The sequence below is a fragment of the Tamandua tetradactyla genome, chromosome 6 (assembly GCF_023851605.1).
Source record: "Tamandua tetradactyla isolate mTamTet1 chromosome 6, mTamTet1.pri, whole genome shotgun sequence".
Classification (NCBI taxonomy): Eukaryota; Metazoa; Chordata; class Mammalia; order Pilosa; family Myrmecophagidae; genus Tamandua; species Tamandua tetradactyla.
The window spans coordinates 90,533,259-90,554,415 of record NC_135332.1 but is presented as its reverse complement, the minus strand read 5'-3'; the positions used below and the strand labels follow the sequence as shown (position 1 = coordinate 90,554,415).

At 35.9% G+C, this 21,157-nt stretch overlaps 1 protein-coding gene across 3 annotated transcripts in view; it reads left to right on the top strand.

Moving 5' to 3' along the window:
- Window positions 1-21,157, top strand: part of PRKDC (protein kinase, DNA-activated, catalytic subunit) — a 282,120-nt gene that overhangs the window by 47,289 nt on the left and 213,674 nt on the right. For all 3 annotated transcript variants that reach the window (XM_077166734.1, XM_077166733.1, XM_077166735.1), the window contains 2 exons: window positions 210-373; window positions 1,188-1,340. In XM_077166734.1, coding sequence (XP_077022849.1) covers window positions 210-373; window positions 1,188-1,340 — 317 coding nt within the window. The remainder of the gene's footprint in view (window positions 1-209; window positions 374-1,187; window positions 1,341-21,157) is intronic.

Genomic DNA, 21,157 nt, shown 5'->3' with positions numbered 1-21,157 from the left:
TTTAAAATTAATTTTATTATAAATTATATTCATAAATAACACAGCATTGATTTCTAATGTTCTAATTGTATGTCTGAAGCACAAACAAAGGAAACAAAATGCTTGGTTTAATAAAAGTATAAAGCACTCTGATTTAACTACTGAAATATAGAGTAATAGTATTAGAAAGATTTTGATTTGAAAAACCTTTTAAAAATCTTTTTTAACAGCTGCTTCGTCAGATGAAATGATGAAGAAGTATGTGGCATGGGACAGAGAAAAAAGACTCAGTTTTGCAGTACCGTTTGTAGAAATGAAGCCTGTCATTTATCTGGATGTATTCTTGCCTCGGGTCACAGAACTAGCTCTTTCAGCTAGTGACAGACAAACTAAAGTACTTTTCTTTTTCATTTCACTCATTATTTAGCATCTGTTGCTTTTAAAACATATTTGTTAGGAAATGGACAATCCATTTCAGCCATTCCAATATTATTAGTTTTGTATTTTCTGTAATATAGTAATTAGAAAGCTACCTTACTTATCAGAAGTAGGTGGTATTGACAAATGAAAGTTCAACTTAAATCATCTTAATAAGATAATAATCTGGTAAAATGTTAATATATATCAAAAACTTTTTATAATAGTAAATATAGTACAGAGGGCTTTAAAAGTGATTTTTGGCCTGTCCTTGATGATCCCTTCAATCTGGGAGACTAAACAGATAATCTCAAAAAATAAATAAATAAATAAATAGAAATAAAACAGATAATCTCAATTTTTCATATTAATTTGTAAATTTCCAAAGTGCTTCAAATATATATTTACCAAAAGTGATAGTTGAAAATGTGCTAACAAATGAAGTATAATTTTCTTTAACAAGCGATATAGTTCTGTAATGTGATAATAATGAAATATGTTTCTTACGAATGAATTCTTCCAAATGTTTAAAGCTTTAAATTGTAACTCTGAACTCTTGTATAAAGATCAAAGTGAACAGAAACATTAATTTTAATACAACAAAAATGTGTTGCCTGCAGTTATTTTAGGTTACATGATGTTATCCGCTATAAAAGTTTTCTTTTAAAACTTTTTAAAGGGCTAAATTGAGTTAAAACTTTTTAAAGGGCTGAATTGAGTATCATTTCAAAGTATTCTTCTCTTAGAAACATGACAACGTAAACTTTGTTAAACTCCTTGTCCTATTTTAGGTTGCAGCTTGTGAACTTTTACATAGTATGGTTATGTTTATGTTGGGAAAAGCCACTCAGATGCCTGAGAGTGATCAGGGCGTCCCACCCATGTATCAGCTCTATAAGCGAACTTTTCCTGTGCTGCTTCGGCTCGCCTGTGATGTAGATCAGGTAAGTGAATGAGTTTAAATCTGGAACATTTATAAAACTTAAAAAACAAAACCACTTAGTGTAGTTCATTGTTTTTCAAACTCTGCTGCATGCCTGAATCACCTGGGGATCTTTAAAAGAACTACTGATGCCTGGCTGCTACCCCCAGATACTCTTTTCTAATCTCTCTGGAGTATGAGCTAAAGAACACAGTTTTTAAAAGCTTCCCTGGCAAGTTTTAATATACAGCAGTTTGGGAATCTCTGTTCTAGTAAAGAGTTAGTGAGAATGTAGACATCTAAGCGGACTTGGTTATTGCCCTACAGTCTTTCTAGGCCTGAGGAAGAGATGAGTCATGGACAGTAGTCATGGGAGAGATGGGAATTGAGGGCATATGATACCTTTATGGACACATCCTCTACTGCTGCCATGAAGCAGAAAAAGAAATCTTAGTTCACTTTATGAAGTTAGCACAACCCTGATAACATGGTGCACACATAAAAGAAAAGTAATCCCAGATCAATTATATATGTATAATTGCACTACCGAGTGGTGCATTAGAAAGCTATACCATGATTAAATAGGATATAATTAGCATTGGAAATTTACTACAGAAACAGAGTTAAGGACCAATGATCCTCTCTATAGAAGCCTCAAAGGCACTTGACAGCTCCTGGGAAACTAGAAATAGCTCAGTGTATTCTTTAATATGATAAAAGAGTGTCTACCTAAGTCTCAGCTAAATCATCCTCAGTGGTGAAACACTGACACTCCTTTGTACCTGGCCTCAGAAGGAAGCCCTGGTGAAAAGTGTCTTGGAGTATTCACCAGCACGTCTTCAGCTTCTCCAGCATCTGGGGCAGTGCCTGTGGCATGTAGTGGTTGTTCAGATGTGTTTATTGACTGCTTCCCTTGAAATGATCTAATTAGTTATTTATAGTGTTTCACTTCTGTCCTTCTTACTAAGCTGTAAGTTCCCTGAGGGCAGGGATCAAACCAGTTGCTCTCTACTCTGTCTCTAGCATTTAAAATGGTGCTTGACACTTTGAAGGCTAATCAAAAGATAGTTTTTAGTGGGCCATTAAGTTAGGACAAGGATATAGATATATTTTGTCAGCACTGTTAGGAGATTTGAGTCAATACTATAAGATAAGAAAATGGTGTAAAGAAATAAGTATTAGAAAGGAAGAAAAAAGATTATTATTTCTAAATAGGATTTTTTTTAAAAATCTGTAAAGCCCAAAAGTATCTACTGTTAAACTCCAAGAACTAATAAAGGAGAAAGCTGATGAATTACAAAATAGAAATAAGAACACTGGCATCCTCATCTATCAGTATTGGCCAGTTGGAAAATATGTCTACAAAGGTCCCATTCATAGCAGCATCTGAAAATATGAAATGTCTAGAAATAAATATCAGTGTGCCAGGAAACATATAATTTTTTAGTATAAGAAATGAATATACTATGTACCTGAATTATAAGAATCAATATTGAAATGATGTCAGGTCTTTCCAAATCAGTATAAATTTGGCATGATTCCAGTAAAGAGTTCACAATTAGTTTCTTTTTTGAAGTTAAAAAATGATTAATCTGAAAGAAAATTGCTTGAGTATAACCAAGAAAAAGTTTGAAAGAGTAATGAAGGAGGTCTTTGCCCTAGTAGGTGAAAAAGAAGCCACATTATTTTAACAGGGTTGAATTAGCTTACAGATAGATAGATCAGGGGGAGAGGATAGATGGTAGAAAGTAGACCCACATTTGTATGTAAAAATTGTGTATATTATAGAGGGGGCACTTTAAATTAGTGGGAAATGGATGGAACATTCAATAAATGGTCAGTTAGCTAAATATGGAAAAATTAATTTTAGATGTATTAAGATTTAGGAGAAAAACTGAAAATATACATATACTACAGGAAAATACACTGAATATATATCATATCTATGTATGTGTGTATGTATTCTGTTATTATCCTTTTCATTGATATATAGTATATATTTTCCATGTAAACACATCAGTTAATATAAAAATGCATAAAGCTAAAAGTAAACTTCACATCATCACTGGTTTTGCACACTAACTATGGGAAAAACCACTTTGTCCTCTAGAAAAATTTGGATATGGCCCAGATATTTTGTTAAAACATGGAAACATGCATATATATTTTGTTTTCTTTTAAAAAAACGGGATCATATCATTCAAACAGGTATTCTTCTGTTTGCAGAAATGTGATTTCTCCTCCTTGAATGGTATTTTAGTTTCTTGGGCTTCTCAAAGCAATGCCATGAAATTGGTTGACTTAACAGTGGGAATTTATTTGCTCACTGTTGATGCTAGGAAAATGTCCAAATCAAGGGGTAAACAAGGTGATGCTTTCTTTCCAAACAGTGGCTACTGCAATCTTTTGCTCATCTACCACATGTACCAGCTGCATGATGATGTCTGTTGGTCTCTCCCTTCTCTTCCCAGTTTTCTTGAATTCAGTTTCTTGCTTCTGTGGCTCTTTCTTTCTAAATTCATTCTGTTTATAATGGCCTCTAATAAGAAGATTAAAACCCATCCTGGTTGAGGTGGGATACACCTAAACTGAAGTAACCTTATGAAAAGGTCCTTCTTAGCAATGGGTTCACACCCACAGGAATGGATTAAATTTAAAAAAAGATATTTTTATTGAGAAATCATCATATACATCCATCCTAAACATGGTGCACAATCAGTAGCTCACGATGTGTATTCATCACCATGATCATTTTTTAGAACATTTGCATCACACTATAAAGGAAAAAAGAAAAAACTCATACATACCATACCTTTTACCCCGCCCTCTCATTGACCACTAGAATTTTTTTCCATCTACCTGATATATTTTACCCTTTGTTGCCCCATTATTTATTTATTATCTGTGTTTTTTTACTCTTCTTTCCATACCCTAGATAAAAGGAACAGTAGACACAAGGTTTTCACAATTCTACAGTCACGTCGTAAAAGTTCTATGTTTATACAGTCGTCTTCAAGAATCAAGGCTACTGGAACACAGCTCAACAGTTTGAAGTACTTCCCTCCAGCCACTCCAATACACCATAAACTAAAAAGGGATATCTGTATAGTGCATAGGAATAACCTCCAGGATAACTTCTTGATTTTGAAATCTCTCAGCCACTGAAATTTTATTTTGTCTCATTTCTCTCTTCCCTTTTGGTCAGGAAGTCTTTCCCAATCCCTTACTGCCAGATCCCAGCTTATCCTGGAATTTCTGTCCCACATTGCCAGGGAGATTTACACACTGGGAGTGGGAGTCATGTCCCATGTAAGGGGGTGGGCAGTAAATTCGCCTGTCAAGTTGGCTTAGCAAGAGAGGCCACATCTGAGCCACGAAAGAGGTTCTCTGGGGGTGACTCTTAGGCCTGTTTTTAAGTAGGCATAGCTTATCCTTTGCAGAAGTAAGTTTCCTAAGGGCAACCCCAAGTTGAAAGGCTCAGTCTATTGATTTAATTGTCCCCACTGCTTGTGAGAATACCAGAAATCCTCTAAATGGGGAAGTTGAATATTTCCTCCTTTCTCCCCAGTCCCCCAAGGGGACTCTGCAAATACTTCTTTATTCACTGTGCAAATTAATCTGGAATATATCAGGGTATCAGACTAACCTGGACAAACCAACAAAATCTCATGCTCGATTCAAGATTCCATGTCCTTATGGTGTTCAAATAAATTGACCATAGAAGTTAAATTAGGAAATGCACTCCCAAAATATAAATTTTGCACCAAATAAACATCTCTTCCTTTGTTCTCACACTGAAGTTGAAGTTTTAAAATATGAACAATATCATCCTTACCCTGTATTCTGATCTACCTTAATCCTATCCAGATCAGCTTCCTTTATATCTCTACTCGAAGTCTGCTCGCTTTTTCAGCTTTTTAAACAGTTCCTGTATGGGAAACTGCTGACTTTCATAGCTTCAGAGCTCTATCTCTGAGTTTTAGGTGTCACATAAATACCTGAAATTTCTGGGAAGGACCTGGTTATAAATAAATAGAATCTCAGAATTTAGAAATAACGGTTTCAACTCCATGACTACTGTAAGAGCTTACATTCTAGTATCCTTTACAGTAGGCCCTGACCTGCTAACCCATGTTCTCAATTTCACTTCACCAAGTTTTTATATCATAATTGGTCCATATGATTATGGCATGATAATATTTGTCTTTTTGTTCCTGACATTTCAATCAACATACAATCCTTAAGGTTCGTACACCTAGTTGGATGCTTTCACAACTTCATTTCTTCTTCAGACTGTTTAGTAGTAGTCCATTGTATTTATACATCATAGCTCCCCCTCCCATTCCTCAGTCGTTGTACCCTTAGGCCACCTCCATCCATTATGGATTGGGAACAGTGCTGCCATAAACACCAGTGTGCAAATATCAGAATGGATTACATTTAAGAACATGTTTTTCTGGGGTGCACACAGCTTCAGATCACTACAGCTGTATTTTGTTGTCATTGCCTCATGGCTATTCTCCCAGTTTTCACATAGAGTTTGCATAGAAAAGAGACTTTGCTACAGGATACTGAAAACAGAAGCCTAAAATATAATTCTGCCATCTTGATAGTTTTTTTTTATTTTTTATTTTTTAGCATTTTAATTTTTAATTTTTATTAATAAAACCAGTCAACGTACAAACATGAACATTCTTAACGTATGAACATTCCATGCTTGGTGTGCAATCAGTGGTTTACGATATCATCATATAATTGTATATTCATCACCATGATCATTTCTCAGAACATTTACATTGTTCCAGAAAAAGAAACAAAAAGAAAAAACTCATACATACCATACCCCTTACCCCTCTGACGGTATTTTCCTCTACCCAATTTGTTTTAACATTTGTTCCCCCTATTTATTTATTTTTAATCCATATTTTTTACTCATATGTCCATACCGTGGATAAAAGGAGCATCAGACACAAGGTTTTCACAATCACACAGTCGCTTTGTGAAAGCTGTATCATACAATCATGTTAAAGAAATATGGCTACTGAAACACAGCTCTACAGTTTCAGGCACTTCCCTCCAGCCTCTCTAATACACCTTAAACTAAAAAAGGGATGTCTATATAATGCGTAAGAATAACCTCCAGGATAACCTCTCGACTCTATTTGAAATCTCCCAGTCACTGACACTTTATTTTGTCTCATTTCTCTCTTCCCCCTTTTGGTCGAGAGGGTTTTCTCAATCCCTTGACGCTGAGTCCCAGTTCATTCTAGGATTTTTGTCCCATGTTGCCAGGGAGGTTTACACCCCATGGAGTCATGTCCCATGTAGAGACGGGGAGGGCAGTGAGTTTGCTTAGTGTGTTGGCTGAGAGATGGGCCACATCTGAGCAAGAAAGGATGTTCTCTGGGGGTGATTCTTAGGGCTAATTTAAGTAGACTTAGCCTATCCTTAGTGGGGATAAGTTTCATATGAACAAACCCCAAGATTGAGGGCTTGGCCTATTGCTTTAGTTGTCCCCATTGCTTGTGAGAATATCAGAAATTCTCCACATGGGGAAATTGAATTTTCCCCCTTTCTCGCCATTCTCTCAAGGGTCTTTACAAATACTTTTTTATTCACTTTTCAAATCACTCTGGGATTTATCGGGGCATCACTCTGGACAAACCTGCCAAATCTCATGCCCTATACCAGGTTCCATATACTTAATGGTGTTTGATTAAACTGTCCGTATATGTTATATTAGGAGATGCACTAGTCAAAATATAAATTTTGCACCAAATAAACGTTTCTTGCTTTAGTCTCACACAGAAGTTGAAATTCTAAAATATGAATACCATCTATTTTCAACACCTTGCAATATTGACATTCCTTTGTTCTTCCTCATGTAAAAACATTTTTTAATTTGTACATTTAGTCACTATCATTGTACACTCTAGGCATTCCTAGATTATACCATCTCAGTCTTTATTGTCTATCTTTCCTTCTGATTTCATTTGTGCCTGCAGCCCTCCTCCCTCTATCATTTTCACATTTAGCTTCATTCACTGTACAAAAATTATTGTATTACACCTAGGTAGTATTGTGCTATCCATTTCTGTATTTTTACAATTAGTCCTGTTGCACAATCTGTATCCCTTCAGCTCCAATTACCCAATATCTACCCTACTTCTATCTCCTGATGGTCTCTGTTCTTAACTGAAATTCTCTAAGTTCATTCATTAATATTAGTGCATATCAGTGAGACCATACAGTATTTCTCCTTTTTTTTTTATGGCTAATCTCACTCAGCATAATGTCCTTAAGGTCCGTCCATGTTGTTACACATTTTATAACCTTATTCTGTCTTACAGCTGCATAATATTCCATCGCATGTATATACCACAGCTTGTTTAGCATCTGTTGATGGACATTTGGGCTGTTTCCATCTCTTGACAATTGTAAATAATGCTTCTATAAACAGTAGTGTGCAAATGTCCATTTGTGTCCTTGCCCTCACGTCCTCTGAGTACATACCTAGCAATGGTATTGTCAGATCACATGGCAATTCAGTACTTAGCTTCCTGAGGAACCATCAAACTGCCTTCCATGTGGTTCTGCCATTTGACATTCCCACCAACAGTGAATAAGTATGCCTCTTTCTCCATATCCTTTCCAGCACTTGTCATTTTCTGTTTTATTGATAATGGCCATTCTGGTGGTAGTGAGATGATATCTCATTGTGGTTTTGATTTGCATTTCCCTACTAGCCAGTGAAGTTGAGCATTTTTTCATGTGCCTGTTAGCCATTTGTATTTCCTCTTCTGAGAAGTGTCTGTTCATGTCTTTCGCCCATTTTGTAGTGGGGTTGTTTGTCTTTTTGTTGAGTTGAATAATCTCTTTATATATTCTGAATACTAGACCATTCTCTGATATATCGTTTGCAAATATCATCTCCCATTGTGTAGGCTATCTTTTTACTTTCTTGACAAAGTTCTTGATATACATAAGTGTTTAATTTTGAGGAGTTACCATTTATCTATTTCTTCCATCAATGCTCATGTATTGGGTGTAAGTCTAGGAAACCACCTTCTACTATAAGATTTATAACATACTTCCCTACATTTTCTTCTAAAAGTTTTATAGTCTTAGATCTAATGTTTAGATCTTTGATCTATTTTGAGTTAATTTTTATATAGGGTGTGAGATATGGATCCTCTTTCATTCTTTTGCATGTGGATATCCAGTACTCCAAGCACCATTTACTGAAGAGACTGTTCTGGCCCAGGTGAGTTGGCTTGACTGCCTTATCAAAGATCAATTGTCCATAGATGAGAGGGTCTATATCTGAGCACTCTATTTGATTCCATTGGTCAGTATATCTATCTTTATGCCAGTACCATGCTGTTTCGACCACTGTACCTTCGTAATATACCTTAAAGTAAGGTAGTGTGAGACCTCTGACTTCATTACTCTTTCTCAGGATATTTTTAGCTATTTGGGGCACCTTGCCCTTACAGATAAATTTGATTATTGGTTTTCTATTTCTGAAAAGTCAGTTTTTGGGATTTTAATTGGTATTGCATTGAATCTGTAAATCAATTTAGGTAGAATTGACATCTTAACTATATTTAGTCTTCCAGTCCATGAACACAGTATACCCTTCTGTTTATCTAGGTCTTCTGTGATTTCTTTTAGCAATTTCTTGTAGTTTTCTCTGTATAGGTCTTTTGTATTAGTTACATTTATTCCTAAATATTTTATTCTTTTGGTTGCAATTGTAAATGGAATTTTTTTCTTGATTTCCCCCTCAGCTTGCTCATTACTGATGTGTAGAAACTCTACAGATTTTTGAGTGTTGATCCTGCAACTTGCCACTTTGCTGTACTCATTTATTAGCTCTAGTAGTTTTGTTGTGGATTTTTCAGGGTTTTCGACACACAGTATTATATCATTTGCAAACAGTGAGAGTCTTACTGCTTCCTTTCCAATTTTGATGCCTTATATTTCTTTTTCTTGTCTAACTGCTCTGCCTAGAACTTCCAACACAATGTTGAATAACAGTGGTGATGGTGGACATCCTTGTCTTGTTCCTGATCTTAGGGGGAAATTTTTCAGTTCTTCCCCATTTAGGATGATATTAGCTGTGGGTTTTCCATATATTCCCTTTATCATGTTGAGGAAGTTCCCTTCTATTCCCATCCTTTGAAGTGTTTTCAACAAGAAAGGATGTTGAATTTTGTCAAATGCCTTTTCTGCATCATTCAAGAGGATCATGTGATTTGTCTGCTTTGATTTGTTGATATATTAATTAATTGATTTTCTTATGTTGAACCATCCTTGCATCCCTGGGATGAATCCTACTTTGTCATGGTGTATAATTCTTTTAATGTGCTGCTGAATTCAATTTGCAAGAATTTTTTAAAGGATTTTCACATCTATATTCATTACATTGGCTGCTTATTTTCTTTTCTTGTAGTATCTTTGTCTGGCTTTGGTATGAGGGTGATGTTGGCTTCATAGAACGAATTAAGTAGCCTTCCCTCCTTTTCAGTTTTTTTCAAAAGAGTTTGAGCAGGATTGGTGCTAATTCTTTCTTGAATGTTTGGTAGAATTTACATGTGAAGCCATCTGATCCTGTACTTTTCTTTTTTGGGAACTTCTTAATGACTAATTCAATTTCTTTACTTGTGATTGGTTTGTTGAGGTTGCCTATTTCTTCTCAAGGCAATGTTGGTTGTTCATGCCTTTCTAGAAAGTTGTCTATTTCATCTACGTTGCCTAGTTTATCAGTATAAAGTTGTTCATAGTATCCTCTCATTGCCTCCTTCATTTCTGCGAGGTCAGTGGTTACGTCTCCTCTTCCATTTCTGATTTTATTTATTTGTATCCTCTCTCTTCTTCTTTTTGTCAACCCTGCTAAGGTTCCATCAGTCTTATTGATTTTCTCATAGAACCAATTTCTGGTTTGTTGATTTTCTCTATTGTTTTCATGTTCTAAAGTTTCATTTATTTCTGCTCTGATATCCGTTATTTCTTTCCTATTGCTTGCTTTGAGGTTAGTTTGCTGATCTTTCTCTAGTTCTTCCAAGTGAGCAATTGATTCCTCAATTTTTGCTCTTCTTTTTTGATATAGGCATTTAGGTCAATAAATTTCCCTCTTAGCACTACCTTTGCTGCATCCCATAAGTTTTGATATGTTGTGGTTTCATTTTCATTTGCCTCGAGATATTTATCCCCCCTCCCCACCCCCCACATCCAGGAGTTTTGATAATGTTTTCAGATGACCAAGTTGAGAAGGTTTCCCAGGATATGAAGCACATCCTGCAGTAGCTTTACAGAAAGGTTACATGGGAGGTAGATATTTTAAGTCCTTTCATGTTTCTTTTAATTTCATTTCTCTTGTAATTTCTTCCTGGACCCACTAGTTGTTTAAGTGTGTTGTTGAGTCTCCATATGTTTGTGAATTTTTTGGCCCTCTGCCTATTATTGATTCCCAACTTCATTCCTTTATGATCTGAGAAAGTGTTTGTATGATTTCGATCTTTTTAAATTTATTGAGGCTTGCTTTGTGACACAGCATATGGTCTATCCTTGAGAATGATCCATGAGCACTTGAGAAAAAGGTGTATCCTCCTGTTGTGGGGTGTATTGGTCTATAAATGTCTGTCAAATCTGGCTTGTTTATTGTATTATTCAAATTCTCTGTTTCTTTATTCATCCTCTGTCTGGATGTTCTGTCTATTGATAAGAGCAGGGAATTGAAATCTCCAACTATTATGGTAGATGTGTCAGTTTCTCTTTTCTCTATTTTCAGTGTTTGCCTCATGTATTTTGGAGCACTCTGGCTCGGTGCATAAATATTTATGTTTGTTATGTCTTCTTGTTGAATTGTTCCTTTTATTAATACATAGTGTCCTTCTTTGTCTCTTTTAATTTTTTTACATTTGAAGTCTAATTTGTTAGATATTAGTAAAGCTCCTCCTGCTCTTTTCTGATTGTTGTTTGCATGAAATATCTTTTCCCAACCTTTCACTTTCAACCTACATTTATCCTTGGGTCTAAAATGTGTCTTCTGTAGACAGCATATAAATGGTTACTGTTTTTAAATCCATTCTGCCAGTCTATGTCTTTTGATTGGGGTGTTTAATTCATTAACATTTAGCGTTATTACTGTAAGGGCAGTACTTTCTTCTACCGTTTTGCATTTTGAATTTTGTATATCATATCTAATTTTTCTTCTTTTTACCTTTACTGATAGTCTTCATTTCTACACTATTCTCTACATCTTTCTCTCCTGTCTTTTTGTATCTGTCTCTAGTGCTCCCTTTAGTATTTCTTGCAAAGCCAGCCTCATGGTCACAAATTCTCTCAGTGATTTTTTGTCTGAAAATGTTTTAATTTCCCCTTCATTTTTAAAGGACAGTTTTGCTGAATATAGAACTTAAGATATATTAGTATCTTAAATATATCATCCCACTGTTCTTCTCACCTCCCTGGTTTCTGCTGAGAAATCTATGCATAGTCTTATTGGGCTTCCCTTGTATGTGATGGATTGCTTTTCTCTTGCTGCTTTCAAAATTCTCTCTTTCTCTTTGACATCTGATGTTCTGATTAGTAAGTGTCTTGGAGTAAGTCTATTTGGATCTGTTCTGTTTGCTGTACTTCTTGAATCTGTAATTTTAAGTCTTTCATAAGAGTTGGGAAATTTTCAGTAATAATTTCCTCCATTAGTTATTCTCCACCTTTTCCCTTCTCTTCTCTTTCTGGGACACCCACAACATGTATGTTCATGCACTTCATGTTGTCATTCAATTCCCTGAGTCCCTGCTCATATTTTTTCATTCTTTTCCCTATATTTTCTTGTGCTTGTTTGATTTCAGATGTCTCATCCTCCAGTTCACTAATCTTATGTTCTGCCTCTTGAAATCTAACATTGTAAATTTCCATTGTTTTTTTCATCTCTTCTACTGTACCTTTCATTCCCATAAGTTCTGCTGTTTGTTTTCGCAGACTTTCAATTTCTTCTTTTTGTTTGTCCCTTCTTTCTTTATATCCTCAAACTCAATTCATTGATTTGATTTTTGATGAGGTTTTCCATATGTTTGAACATCCTGAATTGTTTCAACTCCTTTATATCATTTTAATTGTTGGTTTATTCCTTTGAGTGGAACATATCTTTAGTTTTCTTAGTATGGTTCATTATTTTTTGCTGGCATGTAGACATTTAATTTCCTTAATTAATTTATTCTGGAGATTGTTTTCACTTTTTTTGTTGCTGTTGTCTGTCTGTTCTTTGATATTCAGTTCAGTTTATTCTAGACCTCTAGCTTAGGTTTTGTTTAACAGATCAGAATTTTTCAGTTCTTGTTTCCTTGTTTCTTGCTTTTTTTTTCCCCCTTAGAAGGGTCTACTTAGGTATTATAGACCCTAGTCAGATTTTCCCGGACCAAACTGGCCCCTTCTCAGGAGGTGTCACCTGTGTCAGTTTTCCATGAGGGTGAGACCCAGAAGGTTGAAAGGCTATCCTATGAAGCCTCTAGACTCTGTTTTTCCTATCCTGCCCAGTATGTGGTGCTTGTCTGCCTGCAGGTTCCTCCAGCATAAGGTGATGTGGTCCCTTTAACTTCAGCAGACTCTCCCTGCTGGAAGCATCATTGAGACAGAGGAGAGGTTGTAGGCTGGCTTTAATGGCTTCAGTTTTCCAGACCCTGGAATTTAAATTCCTTGAGGGGGTGATTCCATATGAGCTGGGCCCCAGCCCCCCTCTCCTGGGGAAGGCACAGCCTCCAGACAAACTCTCAGACAAGCTTCATTCCACTCTTGCCTGGGGTAGTTGGAGCCTGAGACACCTTGTAGTTTTATCCAAAGAACAGTCAAGCTGTAGAAACACAGCCAAAAAAGAAAAGGAAAAAAAAAGTCCCTTTCAGAGCAGGACCCCCGTTCCTTGGGTTTGCCAATCAAGAGCTTAAGTTGGTACATTGTTCTTTGTAACTCCAGGTCTTATGTGCCCCCTCCTTTCCTTTCAGGGCCCAGACCCTCTCAAGTATTTTGTGCTATCCGATCCAAAAAAGAAAAATCTCCATTTTTTTCCTTTTCTATTTCTATCAGCTCTGCCCTCTCTGCACCGGGGCAAAACTCAGCCATCTCAGCTTTTACTGGATGTTCAGCTGAGCTGGGGGCCTATTTTTAATAGTCAGAATTTGTTAATTAATTCCGCAATTGGACCTTGATTGAGCTCAGCCCCTTGCTGCTAGTAAAGTCTCTTTCCTTTCCCCTCTAGGAACCAACCTGTAGGGGAGGGGCACCGGCCTTCTTGGCTTGAGGAACTCACGGTTCTGTGTGGGATTGCAGCTGGTCCAACTTGCATGTCTGGTCACTGATGTGGCCCCTGGATGTTTTTTGCTCTGTACCATTCCTGGCTATTTACTAGCTGCTCTGGAGGATGAACTAAATTCCAAACCTCACTAAGCCACCATCTTGAACCCTCCCTACTCATCTTGATAGTTTTGACTTTATAAATGTTTAAAACTACTGATTGGCACAAAAAACACATTTATCACATGCCTGACGTAAGAAAAATATATGTGATGTGTTTTGCAATGTAGTGCTGAAGTAATAAGACTTTAAACATGAGCATATGGATAAAGAAAAAGGCAACTCAGCAAAGTATATAAATGGCCAAAGAAACATATTTTCAACGTTTTTAGTAAATCAGGACATTAGAATGAAAATGATATTGTTTGCTGCTTTTGTCAAAGATTTAAAAGATTGGGTTAAGGTTAGGGTTAGGGTTACCAGGGAGCACAGAAAAGGGTCCTCTGAGTCTGAATTGGCACCGGCTCTCTCTGTGTCAGACTAAAAGGCTAAAAAATGACTTTCACCCCTTGTCCCTGCAGTTTTGTTACTGGAGATGTATATACAAGACTATTCACTTCGGTTTTGATTTGCATTTTCCTGTTAACCAGTGATGTTAAGCATCTTTTCATGTGCTTATTGACCATTTGTATATCTTTACTGGAGAAATTTCTGTTCCAGTCCTCTGTCCATTTTTAAATTGGGTTGTGTTGAGTTGTGGCACTTTATATATTCTGAATATTAAACTCTTATGAGATATGTGGTCTTCAAATATTTTCTCATGTCCTGTAGATTGTCTTTCACTTAATAGTGTAAGTTTACTGTACTATAAGTTTTAAATTTTGATGAAATGCATTTTATCTTTATTTTTCGTTTGTCACTCGTGCTTTTGATGTCATATCTAAAGAATTCCTAGCCAGTCCAAGGTTGTGAAGATTTTTCTCTGTTTTTCTTCTAAAAGTTTGAGGTAGGGTTCTAACCTCATGTTTTTGAATATATACTTCCAGTTTTCCCAGCACCATTTGTTGAAGAGACCATTTTGCCTCCCAATTAATGGACTTGGCATCTTTGTCAAATATCAGTTTGCCATAGATTATATGGGCTCATTTCTGAACTCCCAGTCCTATTCCATTGGTCTGTATGTCTGTTTTTATACCAATACCACACTGTTTTGATTGCTGTGGTTTTGGAGTAAGTTTTGAAATTAGAACCTGTGAGACCTCCGACTTTGCTCTTTTTCAGTATTGATTTGACTATTCAGGGTTCCTTGCATTTCCATATGAATTTGAGGATCGTTTTTTTCCATTTCTGCACAAAAGGCTTCTGGGATTTTGATCCAGATTACATTGAGTCTGTAGATTGCTGTGGGTAGTACTGACAGCTTAGCAATATTAAGTCTGTCCGTGAACACAGTATGTGTTTTCATTAATTTAGGTCATCTTTAATTTCTTTCAGTAGTATTTTATAGTTTTCTGTGTACAAGTCTTTCACCTCCTCATTTAAATTCATTCCTAGGTACTTTATTCTTATAGGTGTTATTGTGCTGAAATTGTTTTTTAAAATATCCATTTAGGATTGCTCTTTGCAGAGGTATAGAAACGCAACTGATTTTTGTATGTTAACCTTGTAGCCAGCAACTTTTTTGAATTTGTTTATTGGTTTTAGTAGTTCTTGTGGATTCTTTGGGATTTTTTAGTGAAAGATCATGTCACCTGTGAACAGAGATAGTTTTACTTCTCCCTTTATAATTTGGGTGTCTTTTATTTCTTTCTCTTGCCTCATTCTCTGGGTAGAACTTCCAGGATAAGGATGAATAGCAGTGATGCAGGTGGGCATCCTTGTCTTGTTCCAGCCCTAGCAGGAAGTCTTTCAGTCTTTCATCAGGGAGTATGTTAGCTGTGGGTTTTCGTATGTACCCTTTATCAAGTTGAGGAAGTTACCTTCTAGATTTTTAGTGTTTTTATCATGAAAGGATGTTGGATTTTTAGCATCAATTTCTTTACTCACTACAGGTCTATTACATCTTCTATTTCTTAATGATTCAGTCTAGGTAAGTTGTGTGTTTCTAGGAATTTGTCCATTTATTAAAGGTTGTCTGATTTGTTGGCATCCAGTTGTAACTCAGTTAATTTCTGTAAGGTTAGTAGTAATATTCCAAATTTATTTTCTGATTTTAATTAGTTGCTTTTTCTGTCTTTATTTTTTCTTTGTCATTGTAGCTAAAGGTATATCAGTTTTACTGATCTTTTCAAACAGACACTTTTCAGTTTCATTATTTAAGTTGACTGTTTTTCTGTTCTATATTTCATTTAACTTTGCTTTAATCGTCTTTATTTCCTTCCTTCTACTAACCTTACTCTTTCTGCTTCCTCCAGATGAGAAGTTAGGTTATTGATTTAGATCTTCTTTTATAATGTAGGTGTTTATAGCTGTAAATTTCCCTCTCTGCACTGCCTTTGCTACATCCCATATATTTCGGTTTGTTTTATTTTCCTTTTCATTTATCTGTAAGAACTATCTGATTTCCTTCGTGATTTCTTCTTTGACTCATTGGTTATTTAAGAATGTATTGTGAATCTAGTTTTCCTTCTATTGTTGATTTCTAGCTTTCTTCCATTGTGGTTAGAGAAGATGCTCTGTATGATTGTATCATTTTATATTTATTGAGACTTGTTTTGTGGGTGAATATATCATCTATCCTGGAGAATGTGCCATGGCACTTGAGAAGAATATGTATGCTGCTGTTTTGGGCTAGAATGTGCTATATATGTTAGTTAGGTCTTGTTCATTTATAATATTGATGAAATATTCTGTTTCTTTATTGGTCTTCTGTCTAGATATTCTATAAATTATTGAATATGATATATTGAAATGTCTTACTAATTTAAGCTGTTTCTCTCTTCAGTTTTGTCGAAGTTTGTTTCATACATTTTGGTGTTTTGTTATTAGGTACGTGCATGTTTTTAATTTTTATTGTGAAAAATAACATGTATACAAAAAAAGCAATGAATTTCAAAGCATACTGCAATAATTAGTTGTAGAATAGATTTCAGAGTTTACTATGGGTTACAATTCTACAATTTTAGGCTTTTACTTCTAGCTGCTCTAAAACACCAGAGCCTAAAATAAATATCAATATTATAATTCAGCAGTCAACTCATTTGCTAAATCCTATCTTCTCTATTACAACTCCACTTTTTCCTTTGATCTTTCTCCCAGTCTTTAGGGGTATCTGGGCTATGCCCATTCGAACTTTTTCATGTTGGAAGGGGCTGTCGATAATAGGGGATGGGGGATAGAACTACTTGATGTACTCGAGAGACTGGCCCCACTGGGTTTCAGGACTTACCTGGACTAGGAACCCATCTGGAGGGTCTGAAAAGTAATCATAGGGCATGGAACCTTTGTAGAATCTCAGGTAAAGCCCTAGTAATTCTTTAGGGTTGGCAGGAATGGTTTTTGTTGAGAGTTTAGCACACCAGGATAAATAGCAATATCTAGCTGAAGCTTATATAAGAGTAGCCTCTCAACTCTATTTGAACTCTCTGAGCCACTGATTCCCGATTTGTTTAAATTCTGTTCCCTTTTTTGGTCATGAAGGCATTTTTGATTATGGTGCCAGGGCCAGGCTCATCCCTCGGAGTCCTATCCCACATTGCCAGGGAGACTTTCACCCCTGGATGTCATGACCCATGTAGGGGTAAGGGAAATGATTTTTCTTGTGGAGTTGGGTTTAGAGAAAGAGAGGCTATATCTGTCCAACAAAAAAGAGAGGGCACATCAGAGCCACAGAGGTCCTCTGGAAGTAATTCTTAGGCATAATGATAGTTAGGTTCTGCTACATAAATAAGCTTCACAAGAGCAAGCCTTAAGAGCAAGGGCTTGACTATTGACTTGGGAGTCTCTAATGTTTGAGACAGTATCAGGGGTTTCCCTGGTGGTAAAGTTCAATAGTTTCATTGTTTCTTCCCCATCCCTCAAGGGTCTTCGCTAATACTTTTTTTTTTTTTTTTTTTAGAAATCATACCATTCTACATATGCAATTAGTAATTCTTAACATCATCACATAGATGCATGATCATCGTTTCTTAGTACATTTGCATAGGTTTAGAGGAACTAGCAATACAACAGAAAAAGATATAGAATGTTAATATAGAGAAAAGAAATAAAAGTAATAATAATAGTAAAAAAAAAAAAAACCCTATAGCTCAGATGCAGCTTCATTCAGTGTTTTAACATGATTACTTTACACTTAGGTATTATTGTGCTGTCCATTTTTGAGTTTTTGTATCTAATCCTGTTGCACAGTCTGTATCCCTTCAGCTCCAATTACCCATTATCTTACCCTGTTTCTAACTCCTGTTGGACTCTGTTACCAATGACATATTCCAAGTTTATTCTCGAATGTCCGTTCACATCAGTGGGACCATACAGTATTTGTCCTCTAGTTTTTGGCTGGACTCACTCAGCATAATGTTTTCTAGGTCCATCCATGTTATTACATGCTTCATAAGTTTATCTTGTCTTAAAGCTGCATAATATTCCATCGTATGTATATACCACAGTTTGTTTAGCCATTCTTCTGTTGATGGACATTTTGGCTGTTTCCATCTTTTTGCAATTGTAAATAACGCTGCTATAAACATTGGTGTGCAAATGTCCGTTTGTGTCTTTGCCCTTAAGTCCTTTGAGTAGATACCTAGCAATGGTATTGATGGGTCATATGGCAATTCTATATTCATCTTTTTGAGGAACTGCCAAACTGCCTTTCACAGTGGTTGCACCATTTGACATTCCCACCAACAACGGATAAGTGTGCCTCTTTCTCCGCATCCTCTCCAGCACTTGTCATTTTCTGTTTTGTTGATAATGGCCATTCTGGTGGGTGTGAGATGATATCTCATTGTGGTTTTGATTTGCATTTCTCTAATGGCCAGGGACATTGAGCATCTCTTCATGTGCTTTTTGGCCATTTGTATTTCCTCTTGTGAGAGGTGTCTGTTCAAGCCTTTTTCCCATTTTGTAATTGGGTTGGCTGTCTTTTTGTTGTTGAGTTGAATAATCTCTTTATAAATTCTGGATACTAGACCTTTATCTGATATGTCATTTCCAAATATTGTCTCCCATTGTGTAGACTGTCTTTCTACTTTCTTGATGAAGTTCTTTGATGCACAAAAGTGTTTAATTTTGAGGAGCTCCCATTTATTTATTTATTTCTTCAGTGCTCTTGCTTTAGGTTTAAGGTCCATAAAACCGCCTCCAATTGTAAGATTCATAAGATATCTCCCTACATTTTCCTCTAACTGTTTTATGGTCTTAGACCTAATGTTTAGATCTTTGATCCATTTTGAGTTAACTTTTGTATAAGGTGTGAGATATGGGTCTTCTTTCATTCTTTTGCATATGGATATCCAGTTCTCTAGGCACCATTTATTGAAGAGACTGTTCTGTCCCAGGTGAGTTGGCTTGACTGCCTTATCAAAGATCAAATGTCCGTAGATGAGAGGGTCTATTTCTGAGCACTCTATTCGATTCCATTGGTCGATATATCTATCTTTATGCCAATACCATGCTGTTTTGACCACTGTGGCTTCATAATATGCCTTAAAGTCAGGCAGCGCGAGACCTCCAGCTTCGTTTTTTTTCCTCAAGATGTTTTTAGCAATTAGGGGCACCCTGCCCTTCCAGATAAATTTGCTTATTGGTTTTTCTAATTCTGAAAAATAAGTTGTTGGGATTTTGATTGGTATTGCATTGAATCTGTAGATCAGTTTAGGTAGGATTGACATCTTAATTATATTTAGTCTTCCAATCCATGAACACAGTATGCCCTTCCATCTATTTAGGTCTTCTGTGATTTCTTTTAACAGTTTTTTGTAATTTTCTTTATATAGGTTTTTTGTCTCTTTAGTTAAATTTATTCCTAGGTATTTTGTTTTTTAGTTGCAATCGTAAATGGGATTCGTTTCTTGATTTCCCCCTCAGCTTGTTCCTTACTAGTGTATACAAATGCTACAAATTTTTGAATGTTGATCTTGTAACCTGCTACTTTGCTGTGCTCATTTATTAGCTCTAGTAGTTTTGTTGTGGATTTTTCCGGGTTTTCGACGTATAGTATCATATCGTCTGCAAACAGTGATAGTTTTACTTCTTCCTTTCCAATTTTGATGCCTTGTATTTCTTTTTCTTGTCTAATTGCTCTGGCTAGAACCTCCAACACAATATTGAATAATAGTGGTGATAGTGGGCATCCTTGTCTTGTTCCTGATCTTAGGGGGAAAGTTTTCAATTTTTCCCCATTGAGGATGATATTAGCTGTGGGTTTTTCCTATATTCCCTCTATCATTTTAAGGAAGTTCCCTTGTATTCCTATCTTTTGAAGTGTTTTCAACAGGAAAGGATGTTGAATCTTGTCAAATGCCTTCTCTGCATCAATTGAGATGATCATGTGATTTTTCTGCTTTGATTTGTTGATACGGTGTATTATGTTAATTGATTTTCTGATGTTGAACCATCCTTGCATACCTGGGATGAATCCTACTTGGTCATGATGTATAATTCTTTTAATGTGTTGTTGGATACGATTTGCTAGAATTTTATTGAGGATTTTTGCATCTATATTCATTAGAGAGATTGATCTGTAGTTTTCTTTTTTTGTAATATCTTTGCCTGGTTTTGGTGTGAGGGTAATGTTGGCTTCATAGAATGAATTAGGTAGTTTTCCCTCCACTTCCATTATTTTGAAGAGTTTGAGGAGAGTTGGTACTAATTCTTTCTGGAATGTTTGATAGAATTCACATGTGAAGCCGTCTGGTCCTGGACTTTTCTTTTTAGGAAGCTTTTGAATGACTAATTCAATCTCTTTACTTGTGATTGGTTTGTTGAGGTCATCTATTTCTTCTTGAGTCAAAGTTAGTTGTTCATGTCTTTCCAGGAACCCGTCCATTTCATCTAAGTTGTTGTATTTATTAGTGTAAAGTTGTTTATAGTATCCTGTTATTACCTCCTTTATTTCTGTGAGTTCAGTAGTTATGTCTCCTCTTCCATTTCTGATCTTATTTATTTGCATCCTCTCTCTTCTTCTTTTTGTCAATCTTGCTAAGGGCCCATCAATCTTATTGATTTTCTCATAGAACCTACTTCTGGTCTTATTGATTTTCTCTATTGTTTTCAGTTTCATTTATTTCTGCTCTAATCTTTGTTATTTCTTCCCTTTTGCTTACTTTGGGATTAATTTGGTGTTCTTTCTCCAGTTCTTCCAAGTGGACAGTTAATTCCTGCATTTTTGCCTTTTCTTCTTTTCTGATATAGGCATTTAGGGCAATAAATTTCCCTCTTAGCACTGCCTTTGCTGCGTCCCATAGATTTTGATATGTTGTGTTTTCATTTTCATTCACCTCGAGGTAATTACTAATTTCTCTTGCAATTTCTTCTTTGACCCACTCGTTGTTTAAGAGTGTGTTGTGGAGCCTCCACGTATTTGTGAATTTTCTGGCCCTCCGCCTA